The sequence below is a fragment of the Ovis aries genome, chromosome 3, assembly GCF_016772045.2.
Source record: "Ovis aries strain OAR_USU_Benz2616 breed Rambouillet chromosome 3, ARS-UI_Ramb_v3.0, whole genome shotgun sequence".
In the NCBI taxonomy this organism is placed as follows: domain Eukaryota; kingdom Metazoa; phylum Chordata; class Mammalia; order Artiodactyla; family Bovidae; genus Ovis; species Ovis aries.
In genome coordinates this window covers 199923116-199948759 of record NC_056056.1, presented here as the reverse complement: position 1 = coordinate 199948759, position 25644 = coordinate 199923116, and the positions used below count along the sequence as shown (strand labels likewise).

The window sequence follows — 25644 nt, the reverse complement described above, 5'->3', positions numbered from 1 at the left end:
TTAATATATGGTCTTTGTTTTTCTCTTTCTGACTTTATCCCACTACTGGGCATACACCGAGAAAGTGAAAGTCGCTCAGTCCTGTCTGGTCCGTGGGATTCTCCAGGCCAGAATACTGGAGTGAGTAGCCGTTCCTTCTCCAGGGTACCTTCCTGACCCAGGAATTGAACTGGTGTCTTCTGCATTGCAGGCGGATTCTTTACCAGCTGAGCTACCAGAGAGGCCCATACACCCAGAGTAAACCGTAATTCAAAAAGATACATGTTCACTGCAGCACAATTTACAGTAGCCAGAACATGGAAACCAACTAAATATCCATCAACAGAGCAATGGATAGGAGAAGATGTGGGACACATATACAGTGGGATTTTACTCAGCCATAGAAAAGAATACAACTGGGTCATTTGTAAAGATGTGGGTGGGCCTATAGACTGTCATACAGAGTCAACAATTTTTTTTTTCAGCTGAATTATTTTCTGAATTCCTGAGGCAACAGCACGAGTTAGGCTCTGCCCCATTCTGGGAGGTCTGTTTATTTACCAGTGGTGGGAACTTTTCTCCAGATTTCTCATCCCAGTAGCCTAACTCCTCAGATTTCTGGCTTAAATTCTCCCTCTAGCTTTTCAGTTCCATGAATTCCAACTCTTCTCTTTGTCGTCATCACCCTAAAGGATGTAACTACTTCCTGCAATTACTACCTCTGTGATATTTTCCTCTGGAATTTTATAGCATAAAGACATAAATGACACCAATTCTTTTCGAATCAGATTATGCTATACTGCACACAGGTTATTTTAACTTTCCTATCCTAATTCCTTTTGCCTTATCTCTACATTTTCAGAGATTTTCCATAAGGGCTAAGCTATAAATGTGCATCAGGAACCTTCCTGGTGGTCCAGTGGTTAGGACTCTCTGCTTCCACTGTGGGGTGAAGATGGGTTCAATCCTCAGTCAGGGGATTAAGGTCCTGCATTCCATGTGGTATGGCCAAAATATTTTTTAATTAAAAAATTAAAAACATTTAAAAATAAACACATGTGCATCCATGCTTATGAAATGGAAAAGATAGACGATAATTATTATTCTAATGTTTGTCTCACTTTGTCTGAGGGACAGTGCTTTGGAGGAACTGAGAAATGGAAAACAAGAGGCTCTCATATTCCTCATGATTTGGGGAAAATTAACCTCTAGGAAGCTAATCCTCCCCACATATAATATACAGCTCACAGGTTATTGTAGCTCTCTATCAAGGCGTTTATATGGCAGCACTTCATAATCACAAATGCGGGGTGTAAGTTTGTTTCTACTACTGGGATCAACTGGACTTGCTGGTAGAAGAAAATGTGATGAAATAAGAGAGGTGGAAGGAAGAGAAACTGAGGAAAGTAATCTAGAGCAGTTTTTACCCACTCAGAACTTCACTGGAAATCAGTTTAAAAAGGAAAAAAAAAAGTGGGCCTCTGTTTTTCCCATTCCACTCAACCGTGATCCCCGTTCTTCATGCCAAAGGTCCCTTTTGCCAATGAGACAGAAGCCATTTATTAACATACAGCAAATACTGTTTATTGCAGACTCTCCAGCTGACTCATGTGAAAAAGGCACTATGAAAATTAATGAAACTAGATAATCTCTCTAAATGGGTTTATGTTAAAATATACAACATTCTTACATAACATCTGTTTTATATATGTGAAATAATATAACATTTAATGACAAAAATCATGTTTCCAAAAATAACTTTGTTGAAGGTTAGGTCTCTTTCTTTTCTCTACCTAGAATCTTTCACAGGATCAAAATATGTGTAGATTATTTCTTATTACCAGAAAAACTTGACATGGATAAACACATAAGATGGCCCCAATTTGCTTTTAACTACTTATATCAATATTTAGGACTGAGGCCTTCATTAAGCAAAATACTGTAACACACACCAATGCAGGCTATTTCCTGTGACAGATTTTGAATGTATGTGACCTCTTTTACACTTGTGCTTTCTTAATATATAAGAACACAGTATAGGTAATAAGCAGAATATAAACTAAATCAAAATACAAGCTATACAAGGAATTGTGAACAACAGAGCCATGACAAATAAAATGTCTCAGGAATGTTCCAAAGGTTTCTATTTGTATGTCCAAGGCCTTGTTGTACTTTACAATTCATTAAATGTTTCAGTTTTTTAAAACTGTTGGCATTAAGAACTTTAAATAAATCTAAATAGTCTATATGTCCAAGAAGAGACCTAAGTAAGCAGAGACTAGCCTAAAGTAAGCTACACCCTGGATGATACACAACACAGTCACAGGCAAAACTAAAAATATTTAGATTTTGAATCATGGGCATATCTATCTTTTTGTTTTGCTGCAATTAATAAATTCACCACTATCAAAAAAATCTGCTTATGCATTGAGACTGAGATGAAATAATTAATCCATTAAAGGAAACCTCACCTTGGTCAAATATGCAAAATATTTCCCAAGGTCAAAAATTCTGCTTAAAATTTTTAATTTTAATAAAAATAATGGGCCCAGAAGCAAGTCCTCTGCTTACTTAGGTCTGCATTGTTTCTTTATGGCGATAGATTCTGTACACCAAGAAGACAACTCTGACATTCCTGTCATGGCTTCTTAAAACAAAGCATGGTGGAAACATGCCAAGAATGATGGAATTCTGAAACTAATTAGTGATGCTTCCCTCATCAAAAGACTCCACTCCTGAGTCGCTTGCAGCAGCACTGATTTTTTCCTGTCGTCTTCGCATGATTTCTTGCAACTCAGAGCTGCCACTGTTATCCTGAAAAACAAACACGGTTCAGACAAGATGGTTAGTGGTTTGTGAGGCTGCAGATCACCTAATGAAATGGCTCAGGCTAAAAGTTCTTTGTGTTTTTCTTCTCACGTCTCTTGGCGGGGAACTGAAGGCTGCCCTTCAGGTGAGTGATGATTTGGACTTCACTGACCTCACTTTTTCACTGATAGTGTCTAAAGATCATTCATTCACCATGCTTTCACCTGAACATGTTAAAGGTAAATCAGTAATGCATGTGGAATGCTTTAGATTCCCTGGGAGAAAGAAGAGATTGTACAGTAAGCACAAAAAGATGGTAACTTATCAAAGAATGCTCTTTAGGTCAAGCAAGATATTCATCTATCTGCTGTAGGGGATTCTGAATCAGGCCCAAAGACTGGGCTCAGAAAACTCCAAGTTTCCCCATACCAAAGGGTTGTGACCATCTGACATCTTGTTGGTTTCCGTCCTTTTGAAGTCTGACCTACAACCCCTGTGCACCCACTATAATCCTCTCTCATCAACAGAAGTCTCTGGCGACACACAGGTGAGTAAACAATGAACTAGATACAAGAGAAGGGCATGATGGGAAGGTGCCTGGGGAAGATGCAGAACCTCAGGTAACAATTCACATCCAGAGGAAGAGGAACAAGAGGCCAGGAGGACACGGGCAGTCAGGGAAAATGACAGCAATAGGGAGTCGGGACGGAAGGAACTCAGAAACGTTAGGGTTATGGAACTTACTTAACCCGTAGGGAGTAATTTACACATTCTCAATAAAAGCAGAATGTATAATGGTAACTAAACAGCCTGAGGAAAGATATAATCCTGATTCATATTCAACAGACAGAAAGCCTAATATAGGACCAAGCAAGATCAATGTGGTGGGAAAAATTTCCAAGGGAAATATTTCTTCTGACTGAGAATGGTTACAGGGTTGCATGCATGAGGCTATTTAGTACATTATTTAACTGTTGAATTTACACAATATACCTGCTAGAGATAACTGTGTATTGATTTCACACCAAAGCCTATATCTTTTCATTTGAGTCTGAGTTTAATTTTCACGAACGCTATTAAGAGCTGTGAGATGTAACAGTTAGAAACTACTACCTTTACACAGCCCATGTTAAGTAGAGAAGGATATTGGAAGCTTAAGTATATCCAATCTGGAAAAAATTTACTCTTGCTTTCACAGAAACAACTATACCTAAGGAATTACTCTTCAGGGCTCTCTGTTTCCAGTGGTCCCTGCCTAATATTTTCCCTCTGATTATTTATATGTATAAGCAGGTCTAGGCTTATCTGATAGCTCAGTTGATAAAGAATCTACCTGCAAAGCAGGAGACCTGGGTTTGATACCTGGGTTGGGAAGATTTGCTGGAGAAAAGATAGGCAACCCACTCCAGTATTCCTAGGTTTCCCTTGTGGCTCAACTGGTAAAGAATCTGCCTGCAATGTGGGAGACCTGGGTTCGATCTCTGGGTTGGGAAGATCCCCTGGAGAAGGGAAAGGCTACCCACTCCAGTATTCTGGCCTGGAGAATTCCATGAAAAGTATAGTCCATGGGACTGTAAAGAGTCAGACATGAGTGAGCAACTTTCAGTTCACTAAGCAGGCCTAAGGCACACAGCCACGGTTTTAACACTTTATAACCTCTAACCTGGGTTTCCCTGGTGGCTCAGTGGTAAAGAATCTGCCTGCCAATACAGGAGATGCAGGTTTGATCCCTGGGTTGGGAAGATCCCCTGAAGAAGGAAAAGGCAATCCACTCCAATATTTTGCTCGGGAAATCCCATGGATAGAACAGCCTGGTGGGCTGCAGTCCATGGGGTCACAGAAGAGTCAGAGACGCCTTAGCAACTAAACAACAGCAATCTCAAACTTGCTAGAATCTACAAACTAAACGTTAAGGACAGGCAAAAATGTTCTGGCCTCTTAGGTCATTTATTCACTTGAAGTAAATGAGTAAATAAAATTTCTACAGAAGTAGTTAGCACATATAAAATGAAAGCATTAGGCTTTTTATTAGACATCCAAAAATACATGAAGCTTCATTTTGCAGGCACACTTAACAATAAATTAATCTCCCTAAAAGCGGTCACTGATGACTCCAGTAATAGATTATTAAACCTGATTCAAGTTGAATTCAGCTCTGTATGAAAGGCAAAGAGAGTGACCAATATGGACACAAACATTATTTCCAGAGCTTTCAAACTGCAGTCCACCCTCATGACTAATACAGAAAAACACCCTCTTAGGTTGACAGTCATACCTCTAATGCAGCTTTCTGAACAGTGATTTGGCTAAAGACTCTGGCCCCTTCTGGACAGACGGTTCTCAGTTCATCTTTATTGAGAGAGAAAAGCTGTGCACCATTTAATACTCCAAGACTATTAACAGTCCTGAGAAAACAAAAGAAAGAAAAGAAAAAAACAGAACATTAAAAATACTGTCTGAACTCGTGGTGGCCAAGGGGCAAGGATGAACTGAGAGTCTGGCGTTGGTAGATGCAAACTATTACAGATAGGCTGGATAAGCAACAAAGTCCTACTGTACAGCACAGGGAACTATATTCAACATCCTGGGGTAAACCATAATGGAAAAGAATAAAAAAAAGAATGCATATAGATGCATAGTTAAGCCACTTTGTTTATAGCAGAAATTAATACAACACTGTAAATCAACCATATTTATATAAATATAAATTATAAATACATACATACATACAAACTGTCTGGAAAAAAGCAAAAGGAAAGTTTCTGGTCCTCTACAATCTCTCTTCTCTAGGTGTTCTATACACTGCAAATCATAAATGGTACTAGAGTGCTTAGGGCAATAAGATCACTAACCATAAGCTATCAAAAAAGAGCCATCTGGGTTTATTATTCTTATTATGTAGTAGCAATTCCTTGAAATGTGGTGTTTTGTAGAAGGAATAGATAACTTTCTAGCAGTCAGGCAACTGACTAACCATTCTTTTCAGTCATAGGTGAGTCCCATGTGTCAGGTTCTCTTAAATACGTATTGTTCAGAGTTCAAATACACATGTTCAAATATGTGTACCAAATATACACAAAATATTTATAATTTTTTAATAGAAAAATGGAAACTTCACTATGGATTTCCAAAAGGAAAGGCTCTATTAGGTTATAACCCATGATAAGTAACGTCATCTATTTTTTTATTTGCTTGGGGTCCACATGCTACAACAGGAGGAAAGTTTCTGCTTTGTGTCCTCTGTGGCCTGGGGAGTCTAGGTTAAGACCACAGTCTACATATGTGACCTTCTGAAAGATAAAGACAGCTGCCAACAGATTGCTTCAGAAGCCAATGATGAACAGACACCACCATCTAGAAAATGGGGAGCCAATGAAAGACAGTTATTTCCGGGCTTCTTGCAATTCGTTTTTTAGCTATAAATGGCTAGAGTCATTTCCTAAGTGTGACGGATGCAGCTTGGGTTCTCACATTTTCTAGGAATCACTTGTGCATCTTAGCGATCAAACTGAAAACACTGCATGTTTCAAGCACAGAACTGTAATGGATCCCCAGAGAGACTTACACAGGGTTGAAGCCCTTTGACTGCAACCACGTCTTCACTTCCTCTGGGGTGGAGTCATAAGTGATATTGACAACTGGCACGTTCTGCCGTGGCACGTGAAACTTCTTCTGGGCGGCGCTCCGACCAATGGTCAGTCTGTGGATAAGTTCATCCTGCACTTCCTCCATCTGAGATTTCCTCCCTAGATACCAACACAGAGGAGGTTATTATTTTTTTTTTAAAGCTCCAACAACTCACTCTCTCTAGGACTCCAATGCCAACAATCTTTGGACCCCAGCAGGGCTGACAATCTAGTATTCCTCCTATCTTCCCTTCCATTCTCACCAAGCATAAACTTTATAATCAATTATTAAAATCACTCCCTGTTTCTTCTCTGTCTTCATTGTATTCATTTGGCAAGACCCCCACCCTTGTTAAATCTTAACTTTCTTATTCTGTGCTACACCTGCACACCAAATAGAACACAACAGTGCTGAGTGGGCTCATGTTAATTTCATGATTATGAATCTCCACTGGGCAGTTAATGCTCCCTGATAATCACACTACATTTCCTGTGGCCAGTGGTTTTCAACTGGGTGGGGGATTTTGACTCCAGGGGACATCTGGCAACAGCCAGAGACACTTGGAAGATGTCACAAATGGGGGTCAAGAAAGAAGGGAGCTACCATCATGCAGTGAGTAGAGGTCTGATATAACAAGACAGGCTGCAATGCACACAGGTCAGTTTCCTATAGTAGAGAATTACATAGCCTCAAACGTCCACAGGGCTCAAGGTGAGAAATCCCACCTTGGACCATACAATTGTCTGCTGTTAGACAAACATTTCCTATGTTCTTCCTTCTGTGAACCTCCCAACACCCAGTCTCCAATCCTCACCCTGAGCTGATGATCTCACTTTCATCATTTCTGAGTAAAATAAAGAAGTTAAACTTAGATCCCTAAGTTTCCTTAGCAGCTCCCCCTCTAAGATTCTCTAGTAGCTCTCCTCACCACCAGCACCACCAGCACTACCAACACTTTCCCTGTACACTCCGCCAGCTATCCTTTATTACACTATAGACAAGTGACTCCACAGTCCTCAGGCAACCCCTCCACAAGTGCACTAGACTCCACGTCTTCTGTCTATTTAAATCCTCTGACAGTAATTTCCCCCTGCTTCTTCCATGTTATCAATTTTCCTCTGACTGAATCATTTCAACCAATTACAAACATGCTATTATTTTGTTACTTCTCTCACATTTAAATAAGTCTCTTTTTTTTAAGGTTTTTAAGTGGACCATTTTTAAAGTCATTACTGAACTTGCTGCAAACATTGCTTCTGCTTTTATGTTTTGGTTTTGTGGCCGTGAGGCATATGGGATTTTAGTTAGCTTCCTGAGTGAGGATCAACCTGCACCCCCTGCATTGGAAGGTGAGGTCTTAGCCACTGGACTGCCAGGGAAATTCCTAAATAAGCCCTTTCTTAACCCTATGTACCCTCTCAGCTACTGCCCATTTCTCTGCTCCTCTTTTAACAAAACTAAAAAATCTGTCCAGACTAGCCTGCTGAAACTCCTGTTCTTCAGTTTCCCCTTAAATTCACTGCAATTAGGCTATTGGTGCATCTCTCTGCATCATTTTGCTAAACTCCAGTGGTTGATTCCCAATCATTTACTTATGTCATCCATCAGCAACATTTGAAGGAGGCAACTCCTCCTTGAAACACCTTCTTATGGCCTTCAGGACACACACACGCTCTGATTTTTCCTCCTGTCTCACAGACCTCAGTATCCTATTCTTGGAACTGTCTCATCTCCCTAACCCTCCAGGACTCAGTCCTTAGACATCTTTTCTTGAGGCACTCTCTGCATCAATGATCACTGTGGGTGGTCTCATGGCTTTAAACGCCATTTAAAAGCTGGTGACTACCCAAAATATTCCTGCAGTCCAGGCTGGTCCTCCGAACTCTAGACTCATATTACACCAACTCTCTACTTGATATATTCATTTGGATGTCTACTAGATATTTCAAATGTAACATGTCTACATTGGAATAACTCATCTTCTCCTGAAGCTTGCTTTTATGCTAGACTTCCCAACTTAGTTGGGAATTCTATTTTTCCAGTGCCTCCAGCAAAATACCACTGAGGTATGCCTGATTCCCCTTTGCCCTCAATTACATCCAATCCACTGGCAAAACTTGTTGGTCCCACCATTAGAATACACCACACATCCAACACTTCACTTCGTCTTCTTTCTGCTGCCAGCGTGGTCTGATCCAGCAGCCTGTTCATAGATCTCTTTGCCGCTTCTCTACATGATCCCACCCTTTGTTCTTCATTCTTTTCTCAATACAACAGCTAAATTGATCCTTTTAAAATCTGAGTCAGAGACATACACATACATATTTGTAGTATATCACCTTCAAGGGTTAAATACAAAGAACTGATACAGTAATCCAATTTAACTAACTTGGCAAGTGACAGTGACTTGGTCACTAAGGGAGCTTTTGTGACCACTCTTCTGATTCTTTTTTTCAGGGAGAGTATTTCAGAAAGTATTTGATGTCCCTGGGAAATAAGTGAAAGTGTGAAATAATAAGATAGTGTTATTTTAGCCTATTTTTTTTTAATTCCTCAAGTACCCAGGAAAGCTTTTGAAGAAAAAAGAAGTCAAAAGAAAGAGAAATAAGTGAAAGGAAGAGAGGGAACGAGGGAGGATGAGAGGCTAGAGAGAGAGGGGATGTTACCAATGGTTACATTTAACTAATACACGGCATGCATTTTATTAGTTAACTCTCTTAAATCACCATGATTTAGTCACACTGCCATACAACAGAGAGAACATCTCAGAGAAATAATACAAAAAGTATCACCACAGTAAAAGATTTATTTCCTTATCTGTTGACTTAGCCACTACAGGGCAATCTCCAGTCTAAAGTACAACCTCTTTCCAGGGAATATAGAAACCTCTTGTGATGTGTTCCTGGCTTTGGTTTCCACTTACAATGTTCTAGCACATAACAACACACTAGACTAACTTTACACCTCTCTCTAAAACAACACTTCTTATAGTACTAAAGATTAAACTCAAATAAAAGGAGTAACATTTCAAAGGAAGCAGAAGACATGCAAAACAACTGAAGCACTGATCTCTTCAAAAGTGGGAAGAGGAGAGCCTTTTTGAAAACTATGATGAATAGAACTGAATAGCTTATATGACAATAGAAAACAATAGAATGGGAAAGACTAGAGATCTCTTCAAGAAAATTAGAGATATCAAGGGAACATTTCATGCAAAGATGGGCACACTTAAGGACAGAAGTGGTATGGACCTAACAGAAGCAGAAGATATTAAGAAGAGGTGGCAAGAATACACAGAAGAACTATACAAAAAAGATCTTCATGTCCCAGATAACCACAATGGTGTGATCACTCACCTAGAGCCAGACATGCTGCAGTGAGAAGTCAAGTGGGCTTTAGGAAGCATCACTAAGAACAAAGCTAGTGGAGGTGATGGAATTCCAGCTGAGCTATTTCAAATTCTAAAAGATGATGCTGTTAAAGTGCTGCACTCAATATGCCAGCAAATTTGGAAAAACTCAACAATGGCCACAGGACTAGAGAAGTTCTCATTCTAGTCCCAAAGAAAGGCAATGCCAAAGAATGTTCCAACTACCACACAATTGCACTCATCTCACATGCTAGCAAAGTAATGCTCAAAATTCTCCAAGCTAGGCTTCAACAGTAAATGAATAGAGAAATTCTAGATGTTCAAGCTGGATTTAGAAAAGAAAGAGGAATCAGAGACAAATTGCCAGCATCCACTGGATCATAGAAAAAGCAAGAGAATTCCAGAAAAACATCTACTTCTGCTTCATTGACTACACTAAAGCCTTTGACTGTGTGGATCACAACAAACTGTGAAAAATTTTAAAGAGATGGGAATATCAGACCACTTTACCTGCCTCCTGAGAAATCTGTATGCAAGTCAACAGTTAGAAGTGGACATGGAATAACAGATTGGTTCCAAATCAGAAAAGGAGTACATCAATGCTGTATACTGTCACCTTGTTTATTTAATTTATATGCAGAGTACATCACACAAAATGCTGGGCTGGATGAAGAACAAGCTGGAATCAGGATTCCCGGGAGAAATATCAATAACCTCAGATATGCAGATGACAACATCCTAATGGCAGAAAGCAAAAAGGAACTAAAGAGCCTCTTGATGAAAGTGAAAGAGGAGAGTAGAAAAGTTGGCTTAAAGCTCAACATTCAAACAACTAAGATCATGGCATCCGGTCCCATTACTTTATGGTAAATAGATAGGAAAACAATGGAAACAGTGACAGACCTTGTTTTCTTGGGCTCCAAAATCACTGCAGATGGTGAGGGTAGCCAATGAAATTAAAAGACGCTTGCTCCTTGGAAGAAAAGCTATGACCAACGTAGATAGCATATTAAAAAGCAGAGACATTACTTTGCCAACAAAGGCCTGTATAGTCAAAGCTATGAATTTTCTAGTAGTCATGTATGGATGTGAGAGTTGGACCATAAAGAAAGCTGACTGCCAAAGAATAGATGCTTTTGAACTGTGATGTTGGATAAGTCTCTTGTGAGTCCTTTGGACGGCAAGGAAAACAAACCAGTCAATCCTAAAGAAAATCATTGGATTTTCTTGGATATTCATTGGAAGGATTGTCCCGGAAGCTGAAGCTCCAATACTTTGGCCATCTGATGCGAAGAAGTGACTCATTAGAAAAGACCCTGATGCTGGGAAAGATTGAAGGCAGGAGGAGAAGGGGATGACAGAAGATAAGATGGTTGGCTGGCATCACCAACTCAATGGGACATGAGATTGTGCAAGCTCCAGGAGTTGGTGATGGACAGCAAAGCCTGGTGTGCTGCAGTCCATGGGGTCACAAAGAGTTGGACATGACTGAGGGACTGAACTGAACTGAGCTCATATGACACAGGCTCCAGCAGCTGGTTTGAATCAATGGACCTGCTGACTTTTTTTCCTTGTCCATGGCTATCTGGTAACATTTTTATGGGTGAGTATTCAAATTACAGATCCTTCAATTTTATTATCTGAAGTCTTATCAGACTTATCAGAGACCATATGTGGAGAACATAGGTAGCACAAAATGTATATTTTGAAAGAAACCAGGCTACCAATAAAAAAAATGTGTCTGTTTGCTTCAAAAAGACTGTTGAGAAGCCCCAACATCCATTCAGAAGAAATGTTCTCCAAAAAGTGCTCACAAAGATAAAAAATTATCATGAGAATATTTGTTTTACCAAAAGGATTATCTTTATTTAGTGACAAACTGTTTTTTGAGCTATCTCTAAAAGGAACATTATATAAGTAAATGTAGAATGTTACTAGTGTAAGGAAACAAGTACAAGTGTTCATCTGAGGAGAGATGTTTATGTTTTACATACCAATGTCACCCTTTTACTTATGAAAAACAGACTTAAAAATGATGAGTCACAATTATCAGGAGAGTTCTCTATCTTTATAAAATTCTAAACATGCCTCTTTCCCATTAGGTTATTCTTAGTTTCTAAGACTAGGACAAAGAACAAATTGTCCCAGCCCACAGACTGTTCCAAAATTGGGCCTGGATGCCTATGAACCCTGATTCCAGGCCTGGAAAAAAAGTGCCACCATGTCAAAGATTACTGCACTGACGTATCAGAGAAGGGAGATATTATAAACTGGTGGTAAGAATGAAGAAACTCTCTGACAGCAATATTTTCCTTGGGGAAATCAACAAAAACATTTATAGAACTTTCTCATCTCAAAACTGTGTCTTTATTGTCTGAAAAGAAAGAAAAGCAACCTTTTAAAAAACAAACGGAAATATAGCCATTTTAAAATTTAGTAGCCAATTATACACACACTCTCAACCACACATGCGTGCAGGCATAGTTGTTTTTGCTGCACAAAAAAAGTTCATCATTTTTCCAAAACTTCATTTTTCCATTAGTTTCTTTGGTAAGATCAAGATATGGATAAGAAGGTAATTTAAAATTTAATATACTTCAGTTGAGAAAGTAATGTATAAAAGTAGGTTTGTGCTTATTGTACTTAACCAGAATTTCTAGAACAATTAAACAGTAATAGTTTCAGTGTCTTCTTTTAAAAAAAAAAAAAACTTTTAATTTATCAAGAAGGACCGCAACTGAATAGATGGGGCTATGATTTACCGAGATAAAAACTTGAATCTCAAGTATCCCATCCAGCTATAAAGTTAATAGTTCAAGACATGTATCTGGATGCCAGAGACGAGATTTCACATGAAGATGAATTTTCGAGTTACTCCAACAGTATAAATAATAATGAAAGTAAAGAAAATAGAGTGATCATCTACAGTAAAAGTATGTTTATATGAGAAAAGAACAGAATCCAGAACTAATTATATTAAGCTAGCGTGACTCTGTGTGTGTGTGTATGCACACCATATATATGACAGGGACAGAGTAAAGGGACGAAAGAAAGTGAAAGTGTTAGTCACTCAGTCATGTCCAACTCTTTGTGACTCCACGGACTGTGGCCCATCAGGTTCTTAAGTCCAAGGAATGCTCCAGGTAAGAATACTGAAGTGGGCAGCCAGTTCCTTCTCTAGGGTATCTTCCCTACCCAGCTGTCAAACCTGGCTTTCCCACATTGCAGGCTTTACCATCTGAGCCACCAGGGAAGCCAAGTAGGTGGTTAAATAGTTAATCCCACTAGACGATTGTAAGTAAAAAATATGGGAGACCCCTGCAAGTTAATGATTACTCAGGAAAGTAGCTTTGCTTAACCACAAAACCAAGCAGACATGATTAGCCACAAAACCATGCAGCAGAAGCACGAGACATCCCAAAACAATAGGACAACGGTGGGGTGAGACCCACATCCTGCCCAGCGAGCTCAATAAGTCAGTGATCCCTGGGACATGCTCTGTGCACACATAAACAATAATTTGTGGACCTAGTTTCACGAGGCAGGGACAAGAAAACTCCCCTGCCTGACCTGGAGGAGGAGCTGATGATGGAAGCATGACATCCATTCAACAAAGACAAAGAAGTTCTTTTTCCCCTCCTGATGTTCCCTTTGATTATAAAACTGTAGCCCAGTAAGTTCTTGGGGCAGGGCATCCCTTGTCGCCCAGTTCATAAGCCTCACAAGTGTCCTACTGTAATAAATCACTTCTTATCTGTCTCTGTGCCTCTCACTGAATTCTTTTTCTGCACTGAGACATAAAGGACTATGGTACTAGAGCTCTTCAGAGCCCTGAACCAACACCCAACAGTTTCAGATATATATATTTAGGCTTCCCTGGTGGCTCAGATGGTAAAGAATCTGTCTGCAATCTGGGAGACCTGGGTTTGATCCCTGGGTCAGGAAGATCCCCTGGAGAAGGAACTGGCGACCCAATCAAGTATTCTTGCCTGGGAAATCCCATGGACAGAGTACTCTGGTGGGCTAGAGTCCATGGGTTTACGACGAGTCAGATATTAAAGTATAGAGAAAATAATTACATTGTTGAAGGTCTCATGGCCAGCAAGTGATGTTCCACTATACAGACAAGCCTGTCCGGCTTCAGAGTCTGCATTCAGCCACCACAATATATTGGAATATGTGTAGAAATATACACATTAGAGAGTAAAGAGGACTTCCTGTTTCTTAGAATTACTTGGAGGATAAGAAATGAGATATAAGGGACTTTGCAATCAATGAAGCACCATGCAAGTACAAAGGACTATTAAATATATTTAATAATATTTATTACCAGCAGAGGGGCTTCCCTAGTGGCTCAGTGGTAAGGAATCCCTGCAATGTAGGAGCTGCGGGAGATGCACGTTCAATCCCTGGGTCAGGAAGATTCCCTGGGGGAGGGCATGGCAGCTCACTCCAGTATTCTTGCCTGGAGAATTCCATGGACAGAGGAGCCTGGCGGGCTACAGTCCATAGCGTCGCAGAGTCGGACATGACGGAAGTGACTTAGCATACACCAGCAGAAACAACACTCAAAAATTTTTACCTAGTAGTGCTTTTCATTCACAGGAGAAACTGAGTATTTTTGCCTCCCTGGGAAACTTACGGTCCACAGGAACTTGTTTTTGTCGCTGGCCGTCTCGTACAATACTGCCACCACTGTCGCTGGAGCTGCTGTTTTGACGGGTGATGTTTGCCGGGAGCTTTGACACAGGAATAGGTGCTGGAGTGGAAGGCGGGAGGGGGACAGGGACAGGAGCTGGTGTTGGAGGAGGTGATGGGGCAGAAGGAACGTCGGTTGCTCTTGGGCCATACTCCATCCTTTGTTTCTACGAAGAAACAAATAGTTCATTCAGAATTGTGAGGATATAAACCTAGGCTAGGAAAATAAATTACACTTTGGATGTTGTTGGCTATTTATTTGTAAACTGACTTGCAGATCCACAGCAGATTTGTGGGTGTGTTAATGCACACACATGCACACATATAACCCTCCAATCCTACATGATGCAACAATTATTAAAAATTACTTTTAAATATCCTACACATTTGTTCAGAATCAAAACGTAAATTCAGCAGTCAAAAGTACATACCGATAGCAAACAGGAGTACTGATGACAGTAATAAATGACAAGAAAACTAAATTCGAGCCAGAAATCATACAACAGCAGGGTAGGCAAAAGAGTTCTGATATCAACAATCTAAGGCATTAGTTACTCCTTATTTTAAATGCATGTTTTATTCAAAAGTGTTTAATTCTGTTGTTTCCAAGTAATTTTCTACTAAGAGGGATAATATTTCAATAGATAAAAGGATTGTGCTTTAAAATAAACAATTTTAGAATACTGTTAATTTTTTCAAACCATAACCTTTTGGGGCATCATGTTAAAGCTAATTTGTTAAATTTCTTGTTAAAAATAGGACTGTGGTGAGGGTCATGAGATAATCTTTCATTAAATGTTTATGACTACATCTCAAAAGCATATTATTAGAAAAAAGGTCATGTGGGGATTTGCATTTTAAAAGGCAGATGTGACAGAATATATAACTTTCAGTAATTTTTAAATGATTTAGGCTATTATAAAATAATCTTTATATATATATATTCCCTATTAAACTAAAAACAATAGTTAAAGCTTTAAACAAAATAACAGATAACTGTATTAGAATAAGTTCCAAATTCTCAAAAGGCAATTTTTTGGATCAGATCAAAGCTACAGAGCAATGACTTATAATTTAGGTAAAGTTTAGATACAGTACTGGCACAATTGTAATTATTCTGAAATTCAGGATTAGACAATAGAATACAAAAATCAAGCCTTTTGGTAATCTGGTTCTTTGTCTAGAAGAGTTTTTTAATTTCTAAATTGGCCCAAATATAAGGCAGTGTTGATTTTAAGAGAGGCCTTCCCAATTTCCACAGAGATCAAAAATATCAAAACACACACCACACACATTCATCACTGTTTCTTACTTAAGAAACAACACACCATCCTCAGAGGCACCGTCACAGCAAATGAGTAACACCTGTGGAAACCGGACGGGGACGCAGCACCGGCTCACTGCTGTCCCTTTAAAAGCTGCCATTCACCCTCCCGTGGGCAGGGGAGGCAGGAGAATTATGAGCCAAGGATGGGAGAAGAACTGAGAGAAGAATTTGTCCTGCTGCTGTTTCTTGGAGGGGGATGGGAGCGAGGAGCAGTTAAATTCACAGAGCAAGCCGTGGAGTCAGATGGGAGAGAGACAGACTTTGCCGGCCCCTCCACATCCAAGGCCTGGAAACATTCCTAATATTCGATAATCGAGTACATTGTTATTATCATCTACAAAACAATGTTCCTATATTTGGGCCAATAAAATATTTCGAGCAATCAAAAATACAGCAAACATCACAGACCTGTAACACTTAGCACACACCAATGTCATCTGATTGACATACACACAGTGTTCCCTTGACAAAAATGTCCTTGGCACATGATTTCGTCAAAGGTTAGCGAATTCTCAAGTTAGGATTTCAAAAGTGTCAGCATTTAAATGATTGCTTTTAACACTTAAACAAACCAAAAATTGCTATCAGCTTCTGCATTCCATGATATGATTCATATTTTTCTGCTTTCAAAAAAACAAGAACAGCTCGTGTTTTGCTAGCCATCAAATAATACTGTGAACAGCTGAATACCTGTGTTATTGTCACAATCAAGCCTGCACACAGGCTAGCCAAATCTTCTGTGCCTCGTTTCAATCATCTGTCATTGCTACATAATATAAGTTTGTCAGTATAACCTATCACAGGCTTAAGATATATATATATATATATATATATAGATAGATATATATATATATATATATATATATATATATATATAATATGCAGAGAAACCAAAGGAAAATGTTTCATGAATTAGGTTGTAAATTTTATTTACTTGCATATTTCCCCCTTTTTGTGGGCCTCCTACCTGCCTCATGCTTCCAACCCCTGAAGTAAAAAAGGGATGGGGCAGGGAGTGCCTTCCTTAAATCACCACAACCTGTTCCGAAACGAAGGTGGCTTTTCCATGGAAATGGCTAAGTCATCCTCCATGGGAAGGAAAGAGAATCAGGCCTGACTCGTGAAATCACTTTTCTCTCTCTGTGCCCCCATCTTCTCCACTGTCGTCTACTTACCACCCAGTCACTGCTCTTCCCCTTCTTCCCCTAACTGTTTCTCGGTTACTTCTGGTTGGAAGTAGAGAGCCCATCAACTTAATGGAAAGTCTTAGAGAGTAGAATTCCACCCCGAACTTTCTTCTCCTGAACCAAGGGTGCTGAGTCTCCAAACCCAAAAAGAAATCTTGGCCAACTATTCCCATTTTCCCTGGGACCCTCCCAGTGTTAGCACTGAAAGTCCCACATCCCTTTGGAGCCCTCAGTAGTGAGCAGACAGGGATGATGGGTCATCTCGGTGTGGCCCTACTTCTCTATCATCATCGGTACTTCCTAACTCCTGTCTTTTATCTCCCACAAATATATTTCAAGTTCCGCTTAAAACAAAATCTCTCTTGGGTTTTTTTCTCTTTCTCTGAAAGTCAGAATTGCTAGATTCCATGGAACATGTTGGCTTCCCAGATGGAGGTAGTGGTAAAGAACCTGCCTGCCAACACAGGAGAGGCAAGAGACTTGAGTTTGATCCCTGGGTCGGGAAGATCCCCTGGAGCAGGAAATGGCAACCCACTCCAGTATGCTTGCCTAGAAAATTCCATGAGGAGACTCGCAGACTAGAGTCCATGGGGCCACAAAGAGTTGAACATGTGACTGAGCGAGTGAGCACACATGGAACATGTACTTTCTGTCGATAATTAAATCCAGTGAGTCACTTTTCTGTAGCCACTAAAGCTAAGTAGAAATTCTCAAGGATTAAAGAAAGAGATTTGTCAATAAGCTCTTGATTCATGCAAGATACTGCTTCAGAGGGGAAATTATGCAAGCAAGGCCAACAAAGCCATTAAAATTGAACTGTTCTTAAAAATGGATCTACACATTTTTTTTCCCCTCTAAATTTAGTCTCTTTGGCATACTGCAGTGAAAACTAGGCACAGCTGGAACATTTGGAGGGTGTTAAGTCCAGAGATTGAATCCAAAAAATTACATCAAAAAAGAAGTGCCTTGAGGGAATAAATGTGGGTTACCTCTGACAGCTCGCCAAGTAATTGCTATTAGGAAAATGGAGCAAATCATGTCAAATGAGAAAATTTAACATAGGAGATGGAACTACAACAATATCAATTATACTTCACATCAAATATCACAGAGTGTGAGATAATTAGGTTTTGGCAGTAAAATTACCTGCCCACAAATCAACCAGAGAAAGAGCCTGTAAATATACAATTAATTTCCACCACTATCCAGTCATATAAAACAAATTATATAGACTCACACTATAGTATAAACAGTGTGGAGTTTTTCAGTGATGATTTGTGTATCCAAGTATTGTGTTTAAAACACTAAAGTAAGGGTTCATCTTATAGTTCATAAAGAATATAACTACAGTTCATTACATGTAAGACTAATTCTTCTTATAAGTTGCTTTACAAAAGGAAATACATCTATATATCATGATTTTTTAGCAAGTTGAACTTGTAAGCACTTAAAATTTTATAATTGTGTACACATGCATGTTGGGCAGGAATTTCTATATACATGGAAAGAGAGAAAAAGAGTAGGTATTATTCAAATTATTGCAAGAAACATTTGGAAAAATTTCCATGCATGAAGCAGAATAAAAGTATCTAAGACCATCCACCATCCCAGTCTAAAGACCATGCCCCTACTTAATAGATGAATAGAGTGTTCTAAGATTAACTTCAAAAAAAAAATTTAAGAACTGAATATTATTAGGATGTTGGTCTGCTGGAATGAATATAAAGACATCTTCAGTAAACTTTTCCCCTCTGCCCAGCAATATCTGAATATTGAACCTGAAAAACAGCGCATTCGTAACAGGAGCTGAAATCAGTAGTGCTAGTGGTGTAGTATCCACCTGGAGAAAACATCTCCACTTCTAATTTACGGCTACTTACACATGCATATGGAATATAAAGGAATTTTATATCTAGACCAGATTCTCGAGATCATGAAACTTGGTCCCTTCCATTTCACAACTCAGCAAAGTGGAGCACAGAAAAATAATATACGAGTAGCTCATGGAGCTCAATATCAGAAAAACAAAAAAAACCCAATTTAAAAAATGGGCAGAAGACATAAACAGACATGTCTCCAAAGAAGATATACAGGCAAATAAATACATGCAAAGATACATCGCTTATTATTAGAGAAATGCCAATCAAAACTACCACGAGATATCACCTCACACTGATTAGAATGGCCATCAACAAAAAAATCGATAAACAGTAAATGGTGGAGAGGACGTGGAGAAAGGGGAACCCTCGTGCTTTTTTGGTGGGAATGTAAATTGATACAGCCACTGTGGAGAATAATATGGTGATTCTTTTAAAAACTAGAAATACAACTATCGTATGACCCAACAATCCCACTACTTGGCATATACCCTGAGGAGATGCCTTCTTCAAGGTCATACAGCTACTCAGTGGCAGAGCCAGGATTAAAATCCTCATCTACCAGGACCTAGACTGGAGCTGTCTCCATAATACAACATCTCTCGCTCTGCAATGGAGCAGACAGGAAAACTTTCTGTTGAACTTACTGGACCATAATGACCAGACACTCAAAATTATATGCATCTTGGTAGGGAAGCATATCTATAATAATAATAAGCAGAGACTTAACAATAATAATAAAGAAAAGAGTTCTTCAGTCAAGCCTCTGAGGATACTGGAAATAATAGAAGAGCAGAGTTTGGTTTCAGACTTGGCATTCAACATGAAAATCGATGTCATGGAGATCAGACTTATGGACATGGGGAGGGGGAAGAGAAGGTGACATGTATGGAGAGAGTAACATGAAAATTTACATTACCATATGTAAAATAGATAGCCAATGGGAATTTGCTATATGTCTCATGGAATTCAAACAGGGGCTCTGTATCAACCTAGAGGGGTGGGATGGGGAGGGAAATGGGAGGGAGGTTCAAGAAGGAGGGGACATATGTATACCTATGGCTGATTCATGTTGAGGTTTGACAGAAAACAACAAAATTCTGTAAAGCAATTATCCTTCAATTTAAAAATAAATTAAAAAAATAGAGATATACCATATAGCATGATTTTAAAAAACCTATGTCGGCAAAAGGGTGATTTTGATAGACAAATAGTCCAAGTGCAAGACACCAGGAAGTCAAGTCAGAAGACCTACAGGAAACTTGATGCGGCAAGTAGATGCCAGGAGGGCAGGAAGCATCCTGGAGGTCCATGTGTTGTCCAGTGAAAGTAAGCCAAAAGCCTGGAATGCTCGATGACAGTATTTTCATCAAAAGGTAGGTCATTTATGTTCATTTCTCCATCATCTCTCAGGAACATTTACTTCTTTTTCCCAGTGGTTTCATCCAACCTTTTTTTTTTTAATGTCCTGCATCTTTCATAAATTCTTTATTACCTCCCTTCCCTTTAATTTTAAAACTTTGCTGAAGCCATGGGGGAAAACACTTTCGGTGGGAACGGCTGTCTTTACAGAGAGCTGTTAAAATTCACTCCAAGTGTGAGGATCTTAAGCAGGCTGGACTCGCGGGGACATCAGGTGGCAACTCAACAACTATTTCAGACTGGTGCCAGGTACGAGCATCCCTGCCAACAGCAGACAATCTCTACCCAAAAGTGCGTGAGCCACAGGCAACGGCTGTTCTCATGCCCCTCTTCTAGCAACTGCCACTAGTTATTGATTGCCCCCAAAATTTGTCTGGGCTTTTCAGGAGCATGGCATAGAAAACCTGGACAAATGTTTGGGCCAGCCCACTATATATACTTATTTACAAGAAATGTAAGCATACGAAAATAACAGTCCTAACACTGTGCCTTTTAAAAATTCAGTGCCTTGCAGATGCTGCAAGTACTTCCCAGGTGGCTCAGGGGTAAAGACTCCACTTGCCAATGCAGGAGACTCAGATTTGATCCCTGAGTTGGGAAGACACCCTGGAGAATGGAAAGGCTACCCACTCCAGTATTCTTGCCTGGAGAATTCCATGGACAGAGGAGCTTGGTGGGCTACTGTCCATGAGGTTGCAAAGAATCAGACGTGACTGAGTGATGAACACTTTCACCTTTCACAGTGAACACTCTATGCCTATGCAAAACAGGGTATCAATCTTTTCTAAGCACTATTTCCCATGTCAGTCAAGTATACCAGAGCGTGGGTTATGATTCTAGAGTCCCAGGGCCCCATCCTGGCTTCACGCAGTTGTGTCATTGTGGGCAAGCTCCTTCTCCGTACTTAAATTTCCTGATACATAAAATGTACTGACTTCACAAGTTTGAGGTAGGAATTAAATATCCTAGTATTTGTGAGGTCCTTAACGGACATGGCAGAGAGCCTGAGCATCTTTCTGTGGTACAGTACAGAGATTTAGAATGTTTTCGTTAAGAAGTTTCTTTAAATTTCTGTAAAATTTTGGTATCATTGGATGGATGAGATAACGAGAAAAGGGTCAGTCACTTCTGAGCAGAGAGAGGGTCATTGCTGTTGATACACGAACACAAAGTAAGGGCAAAGCCAGGGGAGATGGCCCGGAGATTTGATTCTGGGCAGCATGCTTTTATAGAGGATCTGCTCAGTGCTAGTCTTCATCAAGTGCGAGATGCTAGCATTCAATAAATATTTGCAAGGTGAATGGATGAAAGATGAATAAGACACAGAATCCACTTTTAATATGTTTGTAATCCAGTGGAGTTCTATCAGATTAGGGTGTTAGGATTACTGAAACCAGTAATACGGTGGCATCTTTATTTATTGTCATTCTGAAAACAGCTGCATAATTTTTATTTAGATACTTTAAAGTATCTGGTAACACTTGTAGAGATAAAATAACTGGCAAATATTTCTCAGGCTATTTTTCTTTTCTTTTTCACTCTATCTAGTCACCTTTCTCTGAGTGTGTTACAAATACTTTGAGAATAGGAATTCTTTCAGAGTCATATTTATGCCAGATAGCAGATTTTCAAGCTTGCTTATTAAAATTTTACAAGATTTTGGTGGTTTTGCTGGGATCAGACCAAAGTTTTCAGGAGGTGTTAAAAAAAATAGATTGCTTTTAATACCTTTTAAAAGTGGTGTTTCCAAGCTAAGCATGCACACATACACACACGGCTTCTATCCACATTTCTATGTACTTCGCCACATTCAGAGCTATATCCAGAAAATTTCAACAGACAGTCAGATAGTGTTGAAAAGTTTAAAAGGAAAACAGCCCAAACAAGCAATCCCTACAAGTTTCTATTTACATAAAGTAGCCAAGCAAACTCCTGAAACCCATGAGCACTTAAAAAATTTCTTGGTTTTGCCAAAGTTGACAAAAAATATCAGCTTGAGGCTCTGTTCAAGGAAGGAGAAATAGATTTTATGTTCTCAGAAAGTACTCTACCTATGATATGTATTCATAGTTTTGATTCAGGTTTAGACAGAAGGAACCTTTAAACAGAAAGTCAACTTATGGCCCAAGCCAGGAATCTGAACTGAAGAAAAAGAAGACTGAACAGTAAACAGGAAAGGGTAAGAGAGGTTAAACTCCCCAGGAAATCTCAAGTGGGCAAAAATACTTAGAATTCACGTTTGTATTTGCAAGTTTTAGGTATCTTATTTTATGGGAGTTTGCCATTCCTAGCAACCAAGCACACAAATAAAAACACAGTTGGCTAAGTGTTTCTAACACTTTATATATAAAATCTGGGCTTCTGTTCACATATAGCAACTCAGGATATCCTTTGTGAATTGTGAATAGTGCTTCTTATTGTTTACCATGAGTTAAATATTAAAAACAGTGCTTACAACATATACACTGCTATATTCAAAATGGATAACCAACAAGGGCCTCCTGTATAGCACAGGGAACTCTGTTCAATGTTATGTGGCAGCCTGGATGGGAGAGGAGCTTGGGAGAGAATGGACACATGTACACATATGGCTGGGTCCCTTCGTTGTCCACCTGAAACTATCACAACATTGTTAATCAGCTCTACCCCAAGACAAACAAACAAGTTAAAAAAAAAAAAACAGTTGTGATAGCTCAAAGGGTATACACTCTATCACTGGTTTAGGCATACACTCTAACACTGTTTAAGGCATTCAGTCAAAACCTCTATAGCAAAGAACACAAATAACTGATATTTACAAACCAGACAGAAGCTTATATTTGGTCAGGTAATCACATCACAAAATCAGAAAAGTAAGAACTTAGGAAAGAAAAAAGTATTAAGACTCGATTAGAAAATTCACTTCAAAAATCCATGAGAAAGAGAGTAGACCGTACCTTGAATAACTCAAACTCCTTCTTTGGCATCAAGAGCTAATGACAAATGATGAACATAAAATAAGTACATGATACATAAGAAGGCCGGCCCAAACATAAGCACAGCAAACAGGATTCCCACTGCCATCACTTTACGTTATCAAGATATATAAATTGTACGTCGATTCTTTATTTTAAATGTTTGCTTGATTCTGGAAGTCCAGTAAGGTCAGATGTCTCTCCGGATAACTGTGGGACGTGCACTGGGCTTGAATGCTGTGTGACAGGATGATGGTAACAGCACATGACCACAGTTCTAGGCGTGGACAACCTGTGTTTTACTAAGCCCATGGAATTTCACGATTTCACTGCATATTCTACATAGTTTCAGCTTCCACTCAAATCTGTGAAATTATTATGCAGTCAGATGGGACCTTTTGCTCAAAATTCTGAAAATGAAAAGAATTTTCCCGGGGCCATGGGAAGGTAGTCACCGCGGGTTCAAAGACTAGACAGTCCATCCATTCCATCTCTGCTGACAGGTCTGACTCTAGAGAGCAGGTCACGGATTCAAAAGCAGATGGTACTGGCCCAAGTCTCACGTGATCACCAAATGTGAAGAAAGATAATGGTGCTAAAAATTGGGTGGAGGGTCTGCCATGTGAAGGTAGTTTTTAAAAAGGGATTAGGATGCAACAGTCGGAAAGTTGAAAGCAAACAGACTATAATCAGTCTATTCAGAGGATGAGAGCAAAGTCTGGGGAAGATGAACTGGCAGACACTCCAACCACTGTCTCAGTGCCATCGTCTATCAGGACCCTTGGGCAGGAGGGCTCTGGGTAAGGGTGAAGAGGCAGAAACTCTACTGGGTTGGCCAAAAAGTTTGCTCAAGTTTTTCTGTAACATCTTAAGGAAAAACCTGAATGAACCTTTTGGGTAACCCAATATTTCTCCAAATGTCAAAAATATTATATGGTAGAAAAACACAGTATTCAGAGAAACAGTCACTGAGATAAAGATCTTAAGCAATTCCCTGAAGAGGTAAATCAGAAAATATATGTACAATTCTTCCTTACGTCCCTAGCCACTGTCCCAGCAACCTAGGGAAACAAAGGTATAAATTATACAATCAGTGAAGTCTCAAAATGACTAGTACATAAAAAGTGTTTAAGTGCTGTTGAGGGGCAATGAATCTAAAAATTTGAAAAAGTTAAATTTTTGCTCAAAAATCATAATTACCTGTATGGTATGTGTGTAAGGTGGATCAGCTCGTCCTAATCCAGATTCTGGAGGTCTCACGATATCCAAAATGTTATTTGGCACAAATCCAGAGTCTCCACTTGCATTTCGAACTTTCCACCATTGCTTCCTGTCATCAAGGATCTGTCATCATGCAAGAAAATAAGGATGTCATTTCTGTACCAAACTAATCTATGAAGGAAGTTCAATCTTTATTCTTAGACCAGGCAAATGGTTTCACTTCTAATACACTGACTCAACCCCAACATACTGTGGGTTAAATGATTCTTAGGAATTACACTAAGAATTACAATGAGTAATACAGAACAGGTATGGTACCATTCCACCCCAGGTCCATATTACTTCCCAAAAATGTTTAACTATTTGTGGCATCAGAAGTGTTTAAGATGAGTCACTTGGAAAACGTCTATTGTTTCCACTGTTAGAACAGACAGGAAATATATTTTAAAACTTTTTTTTTATAATAACTATTATGACTTGGCCACATTATATATTAAAAAAGATGACGTCTCAGTTATAACTAAAGAAAGAGATTTTGGTCATGGTGGATTATTCCCAAAACCATTAACACACTCACTGCTGGGTACATTTGTGCAAGGGTACTAAAACAGGAAGGAGGAAATGTTCTCTCTTTTTAAAATAAGATGGTGTCCCACTACTAGGCACATACCCTGAGAAAACCATAATTCAAAAAGATGCATGCACCCCAGCGTTCACTGCAGCACCATTAACAATAGCCAGGATACAGAAGCAAGCTAAATGTCCACTGAGAGATGAATGGATAAAGAATATGCAGTACTTATATACAACGGAATATTACTTGGCCATAAGAAGGAACGAAATTGGGTCATTTATAATGATGCAGATGAACTTAAGAGTCTGTCAAACAGTGAAATAAGTCAGAAAGAGAAAAAATATCATTTATTAATGCATATATAAGGAATCTAAAAGATGACACTAATGAACTTATTTGCAGGGCAGGAATGGAGATGCAGATGTAGAGAATGGGCACGTGGACACAGTGTGGAAGGGGAGGGTAGGACAAATTGAGAGAGAAGCATTGACACATACACACTAGCATGTGTAACACAGACAACCAGTGGTTATCTGTTATCCAGTTATCCCAGTAACTCCATACACTGGGAGTTCAGCTTAGTGCTCTATGAGGACCTAG

The 25644-nt window shown here is 39.3% G+C and overlaps 1 protein-coding gene across 20 annotated transcripts in view; it reads right to left on the bottom strand.

The window, feature by feature from the left end:
• Window positions 1-1537: 1537 nt before the first annotated feature.
• EPS8 (epidermal growth factor receptor pathway substrate 8) overlaps window positions 1538-25644 on the bottom strand; it is a 213212-nt gene continuing 189105 nt past the window's right edge. For 14 of the 20 annotated variants that reach the window (XM_060413377.1, XM_060413375.1, XM_060413366.1 and 11 more), the window contains 6 exons: window positions 24450-24593; window positions 23232-23267; window positions 14427-14649; window positions 6353-6533; window positions 5063-5192; window positions 1538-2793 (listed from right to left, as the gene is read on the bottom strand). In XM_060413377.1, the coding sequence (XP_060269360.1) occupies window positions 2677-2793; window positions 5063-5192; window positions 6353-6533; window positions 14427-14649; window positions 23232-23267; window positions 24450-24593 (831 nt within the window). In that variant the 3' untranslated portion in view covers window positions 1538-2676. The remainder of the gene's footprint in view (window positions 2794-5062; window positions 5193-6352; window positions 6534-14426; window positions 14650-23231; window positions 23268-24449; window positions 24594-25644) is intronic. The other 6 variants (XM_060413379.1, XM_012175300.5, XM_042247482.2 and 3 more) reach the window with 1 other exon arrangement.